The sequence below is a fragment of the Scatophagus argus genome, chromosome 2 (genome assembly GCF_020382885.2).
Source record: "Scatophagus argus isolate fScaArg1 chromosome 2, fScaArg1.pri, whole genome shotgun sequence".
Taxonomy (NCBI): Eukaryota; Metazoa; Chordata; class Actinopteri; family Scatophagidae; genus Scatophagus; species Scatophagus argus.
In genome coordinates, this window is record NC_058494.1 from 12,019,262 (window position 1) to 12,037,031 (window position 17,770).

The 17,770-nt window shown below is 38.9% G+C and overlaps 1 protein-coding gene across 3 annotated transcripts in view; it reads left to right on the forward strand.

Moving 5' to 3' along the window:
* Nucleotides 1-17,770, forward strand: part of LOC124069940 (inactive rhomboid protein 2-like) — a 30,481-nt gene that overhangs the window by 10,009 nt on the left and 2,702 nt on the right. For 2 of the 3 annotated variants that reach the window (XM_046409491.1, XM_046409498.1), the window contains exons 2-17: nt 1,054-1,203; nt 4,794-4,945; nt 5,458-5,641; nt 6,421-6,642; nt 7,379-7,507; nt 8,133-8,242; nt 8,626-8,850; nt 9,079-9,190; nt 9,404-9,478; nt 10,238-10,399; nt 10,869-10,954; nt 11,135-11,198; nt 11,368-11,462; nt 11,639-11,714; nt 11,804-11,904; nt 12,392-12,545. In XM_046409491.1, the coding sequence (XP_046265447.1) occupies nt 1,066-1,203; nt 4,794-4,945; nt 5,458-5,641; nt 6,421-6,642; nt 7,379-7,507; nt 8,133-8,242; nt 8,626-8,850; nt 9,079-9,190; nt 9,404-9,478; nt 10,238-10,399; nt 10,869-10,954; nt 11,135-11,198; nt 11,368-11,462; nt 11,639-11,714; nt 11,804-11,904; nt 12,392-12,545 (2,085 nt within the window). In that variant the 5' untranslated portion in view covers nt 1,054-1,065. Of the gene's footprint in view, nt 1-1,047; nt 1,204-4,793; nt 4,946-5,457; nt 5,642-6,420; nt 6,643-7,378; nt 7,508-8,132; nt 8,243-8,625; nt 8,851-9,078; nt 9,191-9,403; nt 9,479-10,237; nt 10,400-10,868; nt 10,955-11,134; nt 11,199-11,367; nt 11,463-11,638; nt 11,715-11,803; nt 11,905-12,391; nt 12,546-17,770 lie in introns of all 3 variants that reach the window. The other variant, XM_046409483.1, reaches the window with a different exon arrangement.

A 17,770-nucleotide genomic window follows, 5' to 3' on the forward strand; every position in this document is an offset into this window, starting at 1 on the left:
ACACTAGGTCACTGGGATAGGAAACTTACTGTTTTTATAACCAAGTAAATCATTACAAATTGAATGAAATAAATAACGACAAATTGTCTGTGCTATATTTGAATAAATTAAATCTGTTAACCCTTATACTTCACTAGAGGGTTTTTGGCAGTGACAGAAGTTTGATATTATTTAATAATTTGTGTGCTTTTGTTTGTTGATTATTATGTATTTATTTTTTTCACATATTCACAATGAAACACTCTAGAAGACGCCTCCCCTTCTTATCCTCCAGCCTTCCCTTTCAATTAATTTAAATCGGCGACGTAGGCAGCTTTGATGCAGAACAAGGTTGCTATCCTTGATATTAACAACAGTTTCTCATCTGCTCAAAGTGACTGCAGAGCATTGAAGGATCACTTAAGAAATTGCCTATGAAGGTAATCAAAAATAAAGAGAGGTTGCCAGTGATTGTTTTCTTGCAGAGTGACTTGGAAGGGGGCCAGCTGCTGTTTGTTTTGTTAGACTGCAATAGTTTCTGAGTTGTTGCTGGTGCTATAGAGAAGATGGAGGGTCCTCTGCTATGCACAAGACAAACTTGATACACAAACATTTAAGTTTCTAAAGCCTAGAATTTTGTCTTTTTCTGTTTGTTTGTTTTTTTTAGCTCTTCTATTTTGTAGGCCGAGAATTGATATATATGAACTAGATCACTGGAGCAGTTCATCCTGTTCATAAATCCAAGATTAGAGATTACATGTAATCACAGAATATTGACTTTGTGCCTTGTGCATTATTGTGGGTATGATCCCAGTCATACAACAGTCCTTGAGAATTCATTCAAATGACATAGATCTTTCAAAATGTGTTTTATCAGTAGAAGAAAAACCTGTAATTGTCATAATAACTGCTGGGGTGATGGAGCACCTGTTGTGTTCTAATTGGTGTAAATACTCAAAAGCACTACTGTAAATTATACTGTTAAGTATAACAACTGTGCAAGTCAATCTTGTGTGACGTAAATTTTTCAGTTATGTGATAATATTACATCCATCATGATTTTCTCTCCTCCAGCACCCTGACAGGATGGCGTCGCATGGAGGGGAGGAGCCTCCTCCCAACAGCGGTCAATCAGATAGCCGTCTAAAGAGCAAGAAGCCGCCCAGCCTTGTCATAGCCATCCCTCCACCTGAGGAGATGATGTCCCACGACCCTGCAAAACAGGTAGGCTGACAGTTTTGGTCTTGACCTTGATTTTCACTGCTCGGCCTCTTGGGGCAGGTTGTCACCTAGAAAATGTGTTATCACAATGATCAACCACTTCCTGTTACAGCGCACTTTCCCATGCGTGTTGAATTAATAAAAAATAAAAATTAACTGTATTCTGAAGCTACAATCTTTATTTTGGCATAATATTTATAACCCTAAACATTTTATTGTCAGTATATTTTTACATGCACCGAAATTCTTCTCTGCATTTAATTATAGATAATAATAATAATAATATATAATAGGTATAATATTTGTCCAAAACCATAAGTTAACACGAGAAATTGTTCATCATTTACATTTATTTAGAGCTGAGAGAGGTTGCCAGTGATTGTTTTCTTGCAGAGTGACCTGGAAGGGGGCCAGCTGCTGTTTGTTTTGTTAAATTGTAATAGTTTCCTTTCTGAGTTGTTGCTGGTGCTGTAGAGAAGATGGAGGGTCCTCTTCTATTTGACCATGAATGCGATGCTTTCTTTCACTCCACTTTAAATACCTTTGATTCATGGTTAACCCGCTGTTGTTCAATGAGTGGTTTTAAAACTGAAAATGTGTTAGTGAAAATTCTGTTTAATTTTTATTTTCATTTCTCTCGTACCTCCTCTTTATCCCTCAGTCTGTGGGTGAGTGGCACGAAGACATTTAACACAACACAGTAAAATCAAGGACATACATAACAAATGCTTTGATAATCAAATTTACCAAAACAGCAAACAGTTATTTAGTGGCTTGTAAAGGGTATTTGAAACTCTATTAATCAACAGCGAATTCATTTCGAAATAATCTATAGAACAATTGATGTTGAAAAAGATTACAAGTTATTAAACTTTAAGGAAGCAGTTTGTTAGTTTTTGTAATGTACAATACATATCGGACTCATAAATGATTGGCTTGATAATGGCAATATTTATATTATCGGCTATTGGCTGATGATGAAATTATGGTAGATAAATAGAGACAATAATATGAAGCCAAATCTCTTTCACTGATTGAACAAATAGGCATATATACTTGATACAGAAGGTTTTAGTATGCATTTTTAAAGTTGGTTTGCATTCCATTAATACGCACAAAGAGGAAGAAGAGGAAGAACAAGGGCAAATGTAGACTTTTTTATATATATATATTTTTACAATTTCAGAGAAACTACATATCAGCCTTTCTTACCCTTCTGGAGGGCATAAACCGCAGCTTGTGACCTTTTAAACTTTTAAGTACAAAAATGTAAAATTATTGCTTGTGTTATGGGTATTCAGAGGCATGAGAGGTATTTAGAGGTATTTATTGGTTGAAAACAATCCATGTTGTGCATCTGTTGTTAGTTTTACTGTAGCACGCAGTCTGGCACAAACAGCAGAGACCCAGCCTCTTTTAGCCCTTTTAGCCTTTGTCTAAAAGTTCCTTCCTTTTTTCTTTTCAAGTATATCAAACCATCCTCCTTATAAAAGAAGCAAAATGAAGCAAAAATAACTTATGAATGCAGCTCAAACTGTGAAATCCTGAAAGGTCCTTAAAAGAAAATGCATTCAGAGATAAGCATTTAAACAAAGTGTTTGTCAAGAGTAAAGTGAGAGTTAAACATATTATCTGTATCATGTATATGATATTTATGTCTTTATTTGCTATGTTGCAACAGTTGCAACAGAAAACAACACTTAACCAGATAGTTAGTTAGATGTTATTGTGCAGCTCAAAAGTGAAGTTATTGAAGTATTTAACTTGAGATAGGCTTAATAGGTACGATTTAGAGCTACAATCAGTCGACTTTGGGTAAAAACAATAGTGCTTGCAAAAAGTTATTGTTTTGTTGGCAGCAAATCACAAAAAAGCTTTCTTGACTCACAACAGAGACTGCCTGTCATTTAGTTGATGACTGTTGATGCCATGCTTATTAGTCATTTGCGTCATCAGCGTTACTATATACAGAGGATGGAAAAAAAACACTTAACGTGTTAATGTGGGTAGCATGCTCTTCCACTGTACCTCTCAGTTTGCTCTTGCTTGGACAGGGACACATTTTAGAAAGTTGTAGCAGTTTTAGGGCACAAGGCCATACATTTCCCCCCTGTGGGCCTCGTGCCTAGAACACAAATGATGGCATTTCAACTGCACAAAGTTTTATGTTGTCAGGGGTTAATTGAGCATGCTGCAGTTAAACTGTTCGTAAAGACTAGCTAGCTTAGTGAACGTGAATGTGGGTACAGGGGCTTTGTTGTTACAAGAGGAAAAAGAACAATAATGGTTTTTCCTTTACTGAGACAAATTTAAATGTTTAAATTCTTTGGAAAAGGCCTCAAAACATTATGTGCAGTGTTTAATGCTTAAACAACTACAAGTACATTTGAAAATGTGAATTCTCTCTGCAATTACATGTCCAGTTTTGATTTTTATTCTTAAAACGTAAAGCACCAAAGAGTTAAGATAGGAGATTTTCTAGGTCCTGTTTGATTTGTGCTGTTACTGTCAGTTTCCACAATTAGAGGAGGAGCTGCTGTGTGGTTGTGTTGTATGCATGTTATATAAGACGATATGTTGCAGTGTTGAAAAACAAACAGACATTAACTGTAGAATGTGTAGTGTTCCTGCTGTCATGATAAGTCACACTGTTAATAATATCATTATTAGATTACTTTTTATGAACCACAGAAAGTAAGTGCTCCTACCAAATAAGACTATCCAGCTACACGTCTACATTTGCTTGTGATTTGCTGATTCAAAGATTGTTCATCTTTCTGTCCAAAGCCCACTTAATGCACAATTTTTGGTTAAAATATCCAAGACTGTAGGACTGATATGTGCAAACGTTGTTTTTTTGCTGATAACAACTCTGTGGTAGCAGAAGCCGAGAAAGTGTATCGACCTATCTCGGCAGCCTGTGCTACAGCCTCAACATACAGCTCACTTACAGCTTGCTTCAAGCCCCATTAACTCTGAGAATGACAAGACCATTAGCCTCGCCAACTGCAGAGTCACTGCAGGTTAAGAAAATGGACTCAGAGGAATCGCTGCACCCCACATAATACAATAACATTAAGAACAGCATACACAAGTAGGTGTTTAAGAGAACAGGGAGAGGGAGTGGCCCTTTTAGCAATAACAGCTATGCAAAATATTGACTGAACACAATTGTGTTCACATTAAATGTACACTTAATCCAACTATTTCAATACTGGGATTTAGTCTTGCCGCTGATCCTGAGGATTGTACTCATTGCGATAATTATCTAATTACTTTCTTAACAGTCTTATGTTTTAGTAGTTATTTCATTATTCTGTATTCCAAGGTTCCTGCAATAGTTAATTGTCTTTTATTCTACCAATTAGCAAGCAAAATACTGTAGACCTTCATCAGAACTGTATGTGTCCTTACGATAGTTTCTTATGCCTTCTCTGCCTTGTTGCTGCCTTACTTAGGTTATTGTAATATTACTGCAGCTGTAGTTCTAACAGTGAATATCATTTCAGTAGTCCACTGTTTTTATGCTCTCTTCATATTAATATACTGGAAGACGTTGTTTTGTAGCATTATTTGTCCTCTCTTCTGTTCAGCCATTGCGCCCGTCTCTTAAAAAAAGCGTCAGTGGTCGAGCCACCAGTTCTGTGTCAGAGAGCGTCAGTGGAGCCGGAGATGGACACTTCACAGCCACAGACAGGAGGGCAAAGTTTAGTAGACAAACATCGCTCTCACAAAGTATTCGCAGGTAAGATAGAGACTTTGTTATTTGCGTCATATTTATTGTTTTTGTTCATTTGTTCAACATTCAGGTTGCTTGTCTAAGTTGAGTCTGACCTACAGTGGGACCTACAGTGGATACGTAAATAGGCAGCCTATCTTTGTCAGGTCTTCCAAGCAGGTCATTTCGTTAGTCAGAGCTGGGAAAAACCTCAAACCTGCTGTCAGTGGACCTCAAATTGTCCAAACCACGGCAACAACCTTGGCTGGCTCAAGAGATGAGAGCTAGCTATCAGTACACAATTAGGGGTCTGATCTGCCATCTGTGTTACCTGAAGGAAGGTGTATGATGCCGACAGACCCAAAACACGTTATTATTCCAGGAACATCACTGAGGATGTGTCCAGAGACATCAATAGATACATCTAGGAGAACTACTTCACACAATGTTCATTTGTACACTCTCTTCCTGTGTTACCTTAACTGTTTGACTCTGTACTTTGTAATCCCGAGACCATCCTCTTCCTCCTATACCTCTAGGGGTACAGCTCAGTGGTTTGGAGTGGGGGAGGACTGTCAGACCAAGCAGCAGGTATGGCACAGGAAGAGCCTGCGCCACTGCAGCCAGCGCTATGGCAAGCTAAAGGCCCAGTATAGAGAGCCTGAGACGGCCACCAGCATCGACCAGGGCCTTGACTCACCAGCAACACATAAGATGCCCAAGGTATGCTCCTTTCATAGATTCATGTGATCATTGTGACCTTCGACCAACACCGGATCCATTGATTCACATCCTGGTTAGGGTTTTATTAAACGTCATTTGGTTAGAAACATCTTAATATCGTGATCCTATGGTATGAATAGACCAAAATAACCTGCCATGGAAATAATCCACACAAACAGCGAGATGAAATGTGATGGCACACAACAGGCATTATGTCATGAAGTCTGTTCCGCTGAGAATTCCCATTTCCACTCACTTTCACCATTATCCAACAAGTAGTATGGGTAGTACTTTTCCACTTGAATGATTTAGTGTCCTAACATTTTAAGGACTTCTCTGGAAAGACAGGAGCAAAAAGAAAGAATAAGATGGAGGATGTGAGGAGAGAAGAAGAAATGTGTCTGGCTGTAATAAAATGGAGTGGTGTACGGTGACAGACGTGGGCCATCTGTGTCCCAGATGAATCGTGTCACTCCCCTCAGTCTGTGTCAGACAGCTCTATTCATCTAGTCTACATCTACATCTACGCATTTTATTTTTCTTTCTTCTCTAGCTTGTGCCTACCCTCACCTGCACTGCTTATATAAGAGAGTAATTCTTTCTTAAAGTCTCAGCCCTGTAAACCAAGTAGCTATCATCTCTGAGGGATTCCTTTTTTTGTTGTTTCTCTTCACTGCAGGAGTACACTGCATGTGAGCTCTCATGATTACAGTAGATATTTACTGGGATTTGGTCAAAAATATGTAAATGTCATGACGTTGTTACACTGTTTTTGGTAGATTGTGGATCCCCTAGCACGGGGGCGAGCCTTCCGTTGCCCAGATGAGGTGGACAGTCGCTCTCCCAGGACGCCCCACATCTCTCAGGGAGGACCAGTAACCCCAGGTGTCACCTCACTCAGCTCATTCACCAGCCAGCGTTCTGGATACAGCCGCTTCCCCAGGCGTAAGAGGGAGTCTGTTGCTCGTATGAGCATCCGAGCAGCGTCCAATCTAATGAGGGTGGGTCAGGCACCAGAATACCTGTGTGTGTGTGTGTGTGTGTGTGTATTCCAGATAGTGAACTTGGGGTGTGAGCTTCTTTTATCCACAGCAGCTACAACACTGTAACATTGTGTTCGTTTTATCTAGTAAAACCTGTCCTGTGTGAGGTTGCATGGAATTTTGTGGTATGGAATGGAATTCAGATTCAGATACAGATACAGATACAGTTATTGTGAAGTAACTTCACAATCCAGAATACAGAAAGATCTGTTATATGCTTTTGTTGACTTATTAGGCAGAATTAATACAAACCTGAAAGATAAACTATTGCTGTTCAAATACAGATCAAGTAGACTAAGGCAAAGGCAGTCGGAAATTTCAATTTTGCAAATGTCATTAAAATAAAAATAAACATTGTATTACGTTTAGTTTAATAGAAAAAAAAATGCAGATTGCAGACACATTTTGACCATTTTTTTATATTATTAACTTTACAGAGTTACAGACTTTACAGTGCAGACACAACCAAACCATAATATTATCATACCATAAAAAAACCAACTGTTCTAGATATGTTTAATAACATGGAATCGGGTAGCTGGTGCATGTCCCTTTGAAGAAAATGACAGTTGAGTGCAAAAGATACTTTTAAAGTTTTTAATGTGGTTCCTTTGTTTCTATGTAGAGCGGAACTGATCAAAACATACATGGGTAAAAAATTACTTATGTGTTTATATGGTTGTGTGTTGTTCAGGGTCGTAGCGGCTTGGCAGGCTCCCAGACAGGTCGCAGTTTCCCCAAGAGAAGCTTTGTCAGACCCAGTTGGATGGATGAAGATACGGTGGACTCTGCCGACACGTCCGAGTCAATCTTTTTCAGCAAGGTCAGCAGACAATGTGCCTCTCTCATTGCATTGGCGGCAAAATCTCTCTGTCCTTTCTTTTGTAATTTTTTAAACTTTCTTTCCTGTCTTCCTTTCTTGCCACCCTCTTTTCTTCAGCAACCACTATGACCTCTCTTTGTCCTTCTTCTTTTCTATGCTTTCTATGCTCCTGCTTGAACCTTTGTTTACTTTGTTATGTGTATCACTTCTCTTTCAAACCTCTCACATCACCTGCCATCATTGTGTTGGTCAGGCTGTCTCCATTTCTTATCTCTTGCCATGACTTTCTTGCTCCTCCATAGATTTTAAAAGTTTCTCTCTAGCCACCCTCTTTTCTCCATTTACCTCCTCTCTCCTTACCTCAGTTAGTTGCTGCAAGACAAACATTAAATGTTGAAAATCCATATGCAACAAACACATATATGTCAGATTTTTTCAAATATAAGTATGTTTGACCTCATTCAGCTCAGAAGCTGCTCATCATCTGAGTTGTCCTGTGTGCTCTTCTTTTCTGTAATGCCTGCTCCTGCATGCATATGAAGCCTCCCTGCGAATTGATTACTGATCTGCATTTTTTTTTTCTTCCTGCACCTCCTCTGTGATCTCTGTTACCTTTCTTGCGTAGGTTGATGCTCATGATGAGTTGTACTCTATGGCTGATGACGTATTTGAATCGCCTCCCATGTCTGCATCTTTAGCTCCCAGTGAGCAGCCTGACCAGAAGTTCTTAAGCCTGTAAGTCAATACGCAATCAAAAACACTTGACACTTTTAGAAAGTCACTAACACTTTGATAATTCTTCTTGTCAGAATATTCAGTAATCCTTACTTTGCCAGACACAAAAACTGGGTCCTTTAAAGTCTAAAGTGTGGCATGGTATACGTGATCTATAGACTGCTGACATACTTATCCCCTTTTAGATTAATTTTCTCCTTTTTCTTCTGATATTTATTTACTATATTCCATGTACAAACATTTACTTTATACACCTTCATTTCCTTCTTCTGCTTTATCTGTCTAAACCCCACCTTTCTGCCCAGGTCCACCACACTTTCTCACAACTTTCCCATTTCTTTAATAATTCGATCTCTCTTCCTGCCCGTCTACCTTTCTCCCAGTGCCAGTAAGGACATATCTCGAACGCCGAGGACACCAGTTGTAGTGCAAGATAAGAGCCATCCTCGCCGGGGTCGTCGCATCGCCTCCCAAGTTAAGCACTTTGCATTTGACAAACATAAGCGTCAGTACGGCATGGGCGTGGTGGGAAAGTGGCTGAACCGGCACTACCGACGCAGCCTCAGCAGCAACGTCCAGAAGCAGCTGGACGACTTCCACAGCCACAGGTTGGCATTGAGTAGATGCTTCTGTTCATGAAGACACTAGATATAATGCCTTAAAAAAAGTGTAGACCTCAGTCAGTGAGTGAGAACTTAACCTGTGAAATCTGTTGAATCATTGTTAATATTTTTTGTGGCAGTTTTAACAGTAAAACTGACATGAAACTATGGTTATTATGATTATTATGATTTTCACCTGTTTTAACTGATTTACTTGTGTCTCTGTCTTTTTAGGCCCTACTTTACCTATTGGATCACGTTTGTCCATATAGTAATCACTTTGCTGGCCTGTTGCACATATGGTTTTGCCCCTGTGGGGTTTGCACAACATTCTACTTCTGAACTGGTGAGCGAACTGAATTCAACCTACAAAAAGTGATTTTTATTCTAGCAAACACAGTCATCAGGCAGAAAGATTCCTTTGTGAGACACAATGTATTGTCCTTCACCTGGAAATGAACACAGAAAAATGAATGAACTGAAAATGTTGTGGTACTTTTGTCTTGATGCACGTTTAACAGATCATCTGCTAACTGTGTGACTCTGTCGCCCTCTGTAGGTGCTGAAGAACAAAGGCATTTATGAGAGTGTCAAGTATATCCAACAGGAGAACTTCTGGATTGGTCCCAGCTCTGTGAGTGTTTTACTGGTCTCAGCTCAACTACTGTATTACACTTTACTATATACAACATTACACTTTAACTGTCTGCCTATATAGACAACCTCATTAGATGTTTGTCATGGTGTATGAAAACCAAAGTGAACTGTTTCCAAAAATATCCAGCTTTTAGGACTGAGTCACCTTGCAAAATACTATCATAGATAAGTAAGTGGTATTCACTTCTCATCTGTAATATGACAGGCTGGTGTATTATTAGATGACAGAAACCTTTTCGTTCATCTTGTGTGTTACCCCCTCCTTGGGTTTCTGTCTTTTCTAGGTTAAAGCAGAGAAGAATTTCAGTGTATGTAAAATACACTGTCAATAAAGTTTGAAATTTCCGCTGTTATTACTTGCTGCTTTTCCTGTTGTATACTGTTTTTCTCATGAGCTCTAACTTCCTCTTGCTCCACACTGTTTTATCAAGGACTCTAAGTCGCTAAGTCTAGTAAGTTACTTCCCTAAAAATCTCAAGCAGATTATTGTTGTTCCAAACAAGCACCAGAATGAAAAACAGAGGTTTCTGTAATTCCTGAAAAATAAAAAACAGCCATGTTAGGGTCCATGAACAAATATTAACAACCTTTTAAAAAGACTGACAGACTCTACATCTATATCCTGAAATTAATGTAAGGAATGGATTCTGAGGGTTTTTTTGTTTTCGTGCATCATTTTACTTTTTGTGGGTTGTCATGTTTGCGCATCGTTGAGATAACTTCTTTCACTTTTCAGGAGGACTTGATCCACTTAGGGGCCAAGTTCTCACCATGCATTCGTCGGGACATACAGATAGTCAGTCTGATCCAGAAGGACAAAGACCTGGAGAGAGAGTCTGGCTGCTGCGTTCAGAATGACAATTCTGGATGTGTGCAGACGCTCAGCTCTGACTGTTCTGTAAGTGCTTTGTACTGCACCTTCATACTTAGCCTATTAGCTTGTCAGTGTATAAAAAGTTGCTGTGGTATGAGAAAGAAGTCAAGCAGTGACACATTCAGCAGACATGCAATTGCAATTGTAACTCCCAAAAAGGGATTTAGTATACTGAAGTTACACACATCTATAGCCTCACACTAGAAACAGCATACACTCCCAAACATGTACTCACACGTGAGCTTCTAAGCATATTGTTGTATAATCACCTTTCCTTACATACTTCCTCACAATTACTTACATTTGTCAACACATTGCTTTTCCTGTGCTTTAAAGCTTCTCATAGATACACAGACCTGAACCACTGATATGTACTAAATTACTTTTTTCACTACAAATGTATTTATAAGTTGCTTGTAGGGAAATAAAAGGAAAAATTTAAATATTTAATTTAAATTACTAATTTGATTTACTAAAACAACCGTATACACAGGAGACACTGGCCACCTTTATTAAATGGAACAATGAGCCTGTGGACATCAGTAGGTTCTCTGGGTCTGTCTGCCATCAGGATCCCAGGTGAGAATATGTTCTGTGATTATTCTCCCACATGACATTTAGAACACTAAGTAACAACTCTAATCAAATAAGTTGTCATTATGAATTTGTAAGTGAATTACTTGACGAAATTTGCGCTTCATTTTGGATGAAATCTTTCAAACTCTTCTTTTGTCCTCCTGTACTGCCTGTTGTGAGCAGAGTGTGTGAAGAGCCTGCCTCTGCAGAGCCTCACACATGGCCGGATGACATCACCCAGTGGCCGGTGAGTGGCAAATAAACTTCCTTACACCAGCATCCACTTCTTCATTTAAACAAATTATTTCTTTCTGTGCTTCTCTCTGTGTCTCATGTCTACAGTAGGAAATAAGATAAAAGCTAAGATTATTGCACAGTTTGCCTCTGAAATGGCTCATTGCTTGCCCTTGTTACAGGTGTGCACGTACCCCAAGAAGTGGAATCAGACAGGCTACAGACACATGGATTGTAACATCAAGGGACGGCCTTGCTGCATAGGAACCAAGGGCAGGTGAGACACATGGGTTGTAATACTATTCGCTGTGTGATGTTTACTGGCTGTAAGGCCTGCAGACATCACCTTGATCTACTGTTCCACATTGTTTTATCAGGTGCTTGCTGAGTGCCATTTCACTGCTAGGTCATGTGGAGAAAATTGAAATCGCATTTTGCTTGTCCCTCCTGTAGATGTGAGATCACGACCAGAGAGTATTGCACTTTCATGCATGGTTACTTCCATGAGGATGCCACACTCTGCTCACAGGTAGTGTGTGAGCATGTGTTCTGTGTGTACGTGTGTGTGTCTGTTGCTGTGTTAGTATATTTCTGAACCAATGCACTACTCTTGTGCAGGTCCACTGTCTGGATGATGTGTGCGGCCTGCTGCCCTTCCTCAACCCCGATGTTCCTGATCAGTTCTACCGTCTCTGGCTCTCTCTCTTCCTCCATGCTGGGTACACACAAACATAATTTCTCTTCAAGTTAACACTTTTGAACAAATTTAGATGTGATTCTTGATTGAATTATTTTTGATTGTTTTGCTTGTTTGTGCTGTTTGTTTTGCTGAGTAAGCCATTCAAGTATAGATGTAATGCTCCATAACTGCTGAATAGCAAAAGGAGAATGTTTAATATGGTCTGACAACACGTTAAGCCTATTAGGCTGAGTCAATTAGCTGTTTCAGTCGTTTGCTATGAGTGAATATTAAGTGTGGTTAGTGGATTATGTCAGCATCCTCCAGGATTCAAACCTAATGAAGTATTTCTAAATGAGGCCCTGACACTTGTGAGCTGTTCACTCACATGACTACTGATACTTAATGCTAATGCTAGGCACATGGGAAATCCCACAGGTCTACTTTTAAAACAGGCAAACAAACAAAATGTAATGAAAAAAAAAAAATCACTTTGTGTGTGTGTGTTTGTGTGTGTGCATATGCAGGCTGTTACACTGTGTGGTGTCAGTGGTATTCCAGATGACCATTCTGAGAGACCTGGAGAAGCTGGCAGGTTGGGTCCGCATCTCCATCATTTATATCCTCAGTGGTATCACTGGAAACCTCGCCTCTGCCCTGTTCCTGCCCTACAGAGCTGAGGTGAGTTCTTCACATGAATACATGCAGGTGTGGTAATGCACACAAATAAATAAAGTGCCCAAATATACACACCAAAAAAACCTTCAATTGCTAACTAGGGGAGCTTGCACACCTCATGTTTCCTTTTTTTTGAAAAAAAAGTTTACATTCAGTTATGTAGACATATGTTGGTGTCTTTAAAGGTGCACAGCAAGGCCCCTGTAGGAGATCGTATGAGGAAGGACTTGAATTGACAGCTTTATATATTTAGACATATAAATAAAATGTTAATAGTATTTTAATTTTGGACATGCACCATATATATAGTATGCATCACTCACGTTTACAAACAAATACTTTTATGTTTGAATATGTTTTTATATGTACGTGATCTGTGTTGCCTAATGTTTTCTATCAAATGTCAAATGTAAATAAGGCAAACAAATCTGCTGTAACTTTCTAGGTTGTCAAACTTACTTAAACTTACAAGTTGTCAAACTTACTTAAGAACCTTAAAAAGGAGAAAAAAAAAATTCTTGCAGAGAGAAGCTGATTTTTTTCTATTACTTAAGTACTCACAGTTGACACATTCACATATGCGCACATTCACGCAGTCAAATGCACGCTGAACTCTGAGCTGCTCAAACAGACAGCTATGAGATATGAACGCTGGGCTGTTGAACTTGATGCATTGTTCTACTTATAGACTTTTCTAAATCTGTTCTGAATGTGCTACATGAGCCAAAACGGCCTTTGCTTCTCATGTTGTCGCAGTTTTTTGATAATGTTACAAAATGTTTATAGAAAGGTCAAAACATCATTTCAAACATATTCATTGTAACTATAGTTTATTGTTGGCACTCAGTGGCTTAATTCACCTTAGCTTAGCTCCCTTACTGGAAGGGAGTTTCTCATACCGGGGATTATTAGAGCAGACCTGACTGCCCCCATGTCGACGTGTCGAGAGTGGGCACAGGAAACACCTCATGCTGTTAACTGTGACGTTGCCTGGAGGAACAGAGCAACAACAGAACTACAGCTTTCCTGTAGTACATCTCAAAGACACCATTTAGCAACACAGACCATAGCTTTTAAGTTTAATGAATTAAATCCTCAGACCTGTGAGGTAGACACTGTTTTTTTTATTCTGTTATTAACAGCTTGTTTGAAATAAAAAGAGGAACCGAATAGTTAACAGGAACATGGATACCTACCCGTGAACAGACCGAGAACAGAGAAATGAAGAGAAACAGATGACAAAAACTTGACAAACAAATGTCAGGATGTGTAAAAGAAGAACTTTGTGTATTAGCCCAAGAAATGAATCTCATCAGCATGTGTCTCTCATCGTTCTGCATGGACTAAGAAAAGTTGAGCATGAGTAAAAGACCAGACGCTTTAATATCTAATATCTTTAGGGACTAGGGTTAAATCCAGTTTTGTCCAAACAGGTAAAAGCTACACACTGTGGGGTAAAATAAAATCCAAATACGTACTAGACTAAAGAGAACAAGAGAAACTCTCTGACCATAACACCAACTGATTAAGATATAAGGACATACTTACACCTGTGTGCATGTCCACAGGACGAAGATTCATCTTCATTTTGTTTGGACTTTGTTAATTAATCCCATCTGTAGTGTCCTGTTGGACTTGCTGATGGAAAGTAACAATCCTCGATTACGTTTGTGTTGAATCGCCTGTAGTTAAATACTATCTCAGATGATGTCAGTATATGCTTATTTAATGCACTGACCACTCAATCCTATTGTCTTTTTTTGTTGGGAACAAATTCTGTTTTGGTACTTACATTAGACACATTTTTATGCCATACATACAGGGAGCAAATCTAGGTGTGAACTCAGGTATCCACTGATATCTGAAACATATTTTATTAGCTGTCATTTCTGGTACAACCAAACCCTGGTAAAAGCAAGTTCAATCTTTATTAATGGTCAACACGTTGAGCTGTGCAAATTACTCAGCATGTGAAAAGAACACAGTCTGGATTACCTACTTTTTACTGGCACTTCTCTTCTGTGTGTCTCTCTGTAAAGCCCACTTTCCCCTTTAAACGATTAGGCTAATGCCATTGTGTGGACTGACAAAGGCCACTGCTGCAGTACTTACTGAATAGGATTACAGGTCTTTTAAACAAAGACATTTGTTGGAAACACCAGACCTGGTGATCCTTCTGCTCTGTACACCTGACACACCTATGTACTATGAGAATGACGGATGTTTCTCTCACATGGCACAACAAATAGTCTATATATTTGCGTATGACAAATAATTTATTGGAATTTTATTTTGCATCTTGGCCTTTGAGTTCATGTCCTAATATTATTGAGACATCTGTTATCTTCTTCATATTCCGACCCCAATCCGACCTTCTCTTCTGATATTTGCGTGATACGACGAGCGTTGGCTCTCAGTTTGACGCAGCTTGACGTGTGAGCCAGAAATCCCACCGTTCAGCTCTCCTTAGCACCAACCGGCTCACGGGTTTTCACACACCAGGAATAACCGAAGGAAGCACATGCGAGGCACAACACAGGGCGGTCAAGCCACTTACAGAGGCAGTTTAAGTGGATTATCCTTTAACTGTTGAGTTAAGGATACCCGGTGGCTCGAGCATTAATGACTCCAACAACAGCTGTGACTGGAATAATTATAATTCTCACAAGTAAAACAGATGTACAGAATGGTGAAAGCACAGCAGCTTCAGTTCTTTCTCCCAAATCTCTGCAGGGAGACAAGCGAAAGTTAACATAAATTTCATTTCCTCTTTGAAAAAGAATGAAAAAGTATTTTTGCTGACTGATTGATTAAATGAATCAAATGACATAAATATGAAGTAAGTTTAACTAAAAAAAAAAAGGAGCTGAGAGAAGCTGAAACTTTTTTGTAAAACTATTTATGTATCCGTTGAAATGAAAGTGCTGTTTGAATACACCGCTACATCACAGATAACTTTTATGACTTGTAGAATTTGTCACCTGCAAGTGTAAGTGGAGATTACACCTGCAACTTGTCAGGAGGAATCAGGATGAGGAGGACAGTCTGAGAATACACTTGGATGGGAACACGTGAGCTGGCAATAAGCTAAACTGGTGTCGGCCGAAGTGTACGTGATTTTATATGATTCCTCAGTGAACAGAGTAAATACTCATTTGCTTTACTTGAATAACAGTAGTACAACTAATTGAAAGAGGAACATCCTGCAGGTGAAATGTGTGTTTTCATTTTTTTCAGCCATCATTGATAGCAGTCTCTATGGTACTCTATGGTACTCTATGGTACTCTATGGTACTCACAAACATATAACACAGTGGTCTGTTCTTCTTGACTTGAACATATTCAAGTTCACACTCTTGTTAAAGGTCATGGCATGTAGTCCCTACTGTCCCTGTACAGGATGGTCAAATGTCAGCTTACCCCTGTTTCCTTACATCTGCCACTCATTTTCCTTTAAGTTCAAATCACTCTCACTGATGGCTCTCACAGTGTTGACTTTGTCTCCAGAACAAAATGAGAATGATACAGTATCTTATTATATGCTAAGTAGTAAGTGCTCTAAAAGAACAAGTTTGTTGGTCTTGTGTCATGAGGTTTGCACTATTATTGACCTTTTGTAGAGATTGCTAACACCGGGCCAAAGAGAGGGTTAGCTTAAGCCTTTTTATCACGTTGAAGCTAGTTGATGCCACCTGATTCTTGTAAATTTCCAAATTTGGACCCAAGTGTTGATTTGAGACACGAGTGAGTTAGAATGTACAGGAAAAAAATATCAAAAAATAAATAGTCATGGGTAAATAGCATTAAGCATTAACTATACAAATTTGTATTTTTTGTTTGGATTATGTTGTAGTCCTGCTCTTTCAACACAAACACACTGGGATTTAAATTTAAAAATATTTGTGAGTGAGTGAGTGAGTGAGTGAGTGAGTGAGTGAGTGAGTGAGTGAGTGAGTGACCGACCATGGCGCGTGACCATGGCGCGTGTTCGGAGTGTAATAGCCTACGTGTCTGGGGCATATGGGTACAGTGCTGTGCCATGCTCTTTTTCTGTTTGTGGGAGTTTAATGTCTTCACAGATTAGCCATCTGCCTCTGACCGGGCCAAGCCTCCAAACTCAGCCTTGACGTCACTCTAATCTGCTCACCTTTACTGCCTGACCCATGGCTCATACTGTAGTTACTGTACAGAACTAGATCTAAAACTGAGAGAGACTGTGTGCAGCTAAAATTGCATCTGAACAATAACTATGAACAACATCTTCTTTGGGTTTTTTAATCAACATATGTGATACTTACTGGCTCAAAATATCCACAAAACTGTAATCAATCCAATATTTCTGCTTTGCTGTCAAGTATAATTTGTAATATTGTGATCAATGAGAGAACTTGTGCATTACTATCCCATATTCATTAATTACCAGTTCTTACTCAGTTTCCTTAGGTCAGGATCAGGTCTCCTATCAATGGGCATGATGAGTTGAGTTTAATTCTTTCTTAGATACCATTTTGGTAAATTGCTGCCAAGATCTAGTAATCTGGTTAAATACAAAGTGATGTTAATTTGTCTTTCTTATCTACTACAGAACACATATCTGCTCTATAAATCTGCTCCAAGCAAGAGAAAATTGAAATGTTTATATTACATGCATATATATTTTGTTTTGTTTTGTGCTGTCTCTCCCTAGTTTTGTGTTATTTGGTGGAATACCGTTAGATATCCTGCTTGGATGGAAACCTTATTTTGATACAGTCAGTCAAAACTTGGACAAAATTGTACCACCAACATTCTTTCACAGGCTGATGCTGATGTTACAGCATTTAACTTCTAAATGCACACACTTCTTGTCCTGAATCATAGATCGTTATGTATGTCACCTAACAAACATTCACCACAAAATGCTCTACTAATGTCACCAAAAGGATTTTATTGTCTTTCTACAGGGAAATGTGTATTTAACATCAAAAAATGTAAGATGATATGGTATGAATAACTCAAGGAAGAAAACCCCATGTTAGACATTTGAACAACCCACATCTGTGACTCTATCATTGTGGAGTAGTTACTCACTGTTTAGAATACAAATTGCTGTTGTTTGAAGAATAAATTAATAAATGAACAGTGATGCTGTTAACCACCATCAACATTACTCAGAAGCCCCGTGGCATCAGTAAGCAGGATGTTCGCATTTTATGTCCGGTACAAGTCAGAGATGCTGTGTGTCATGT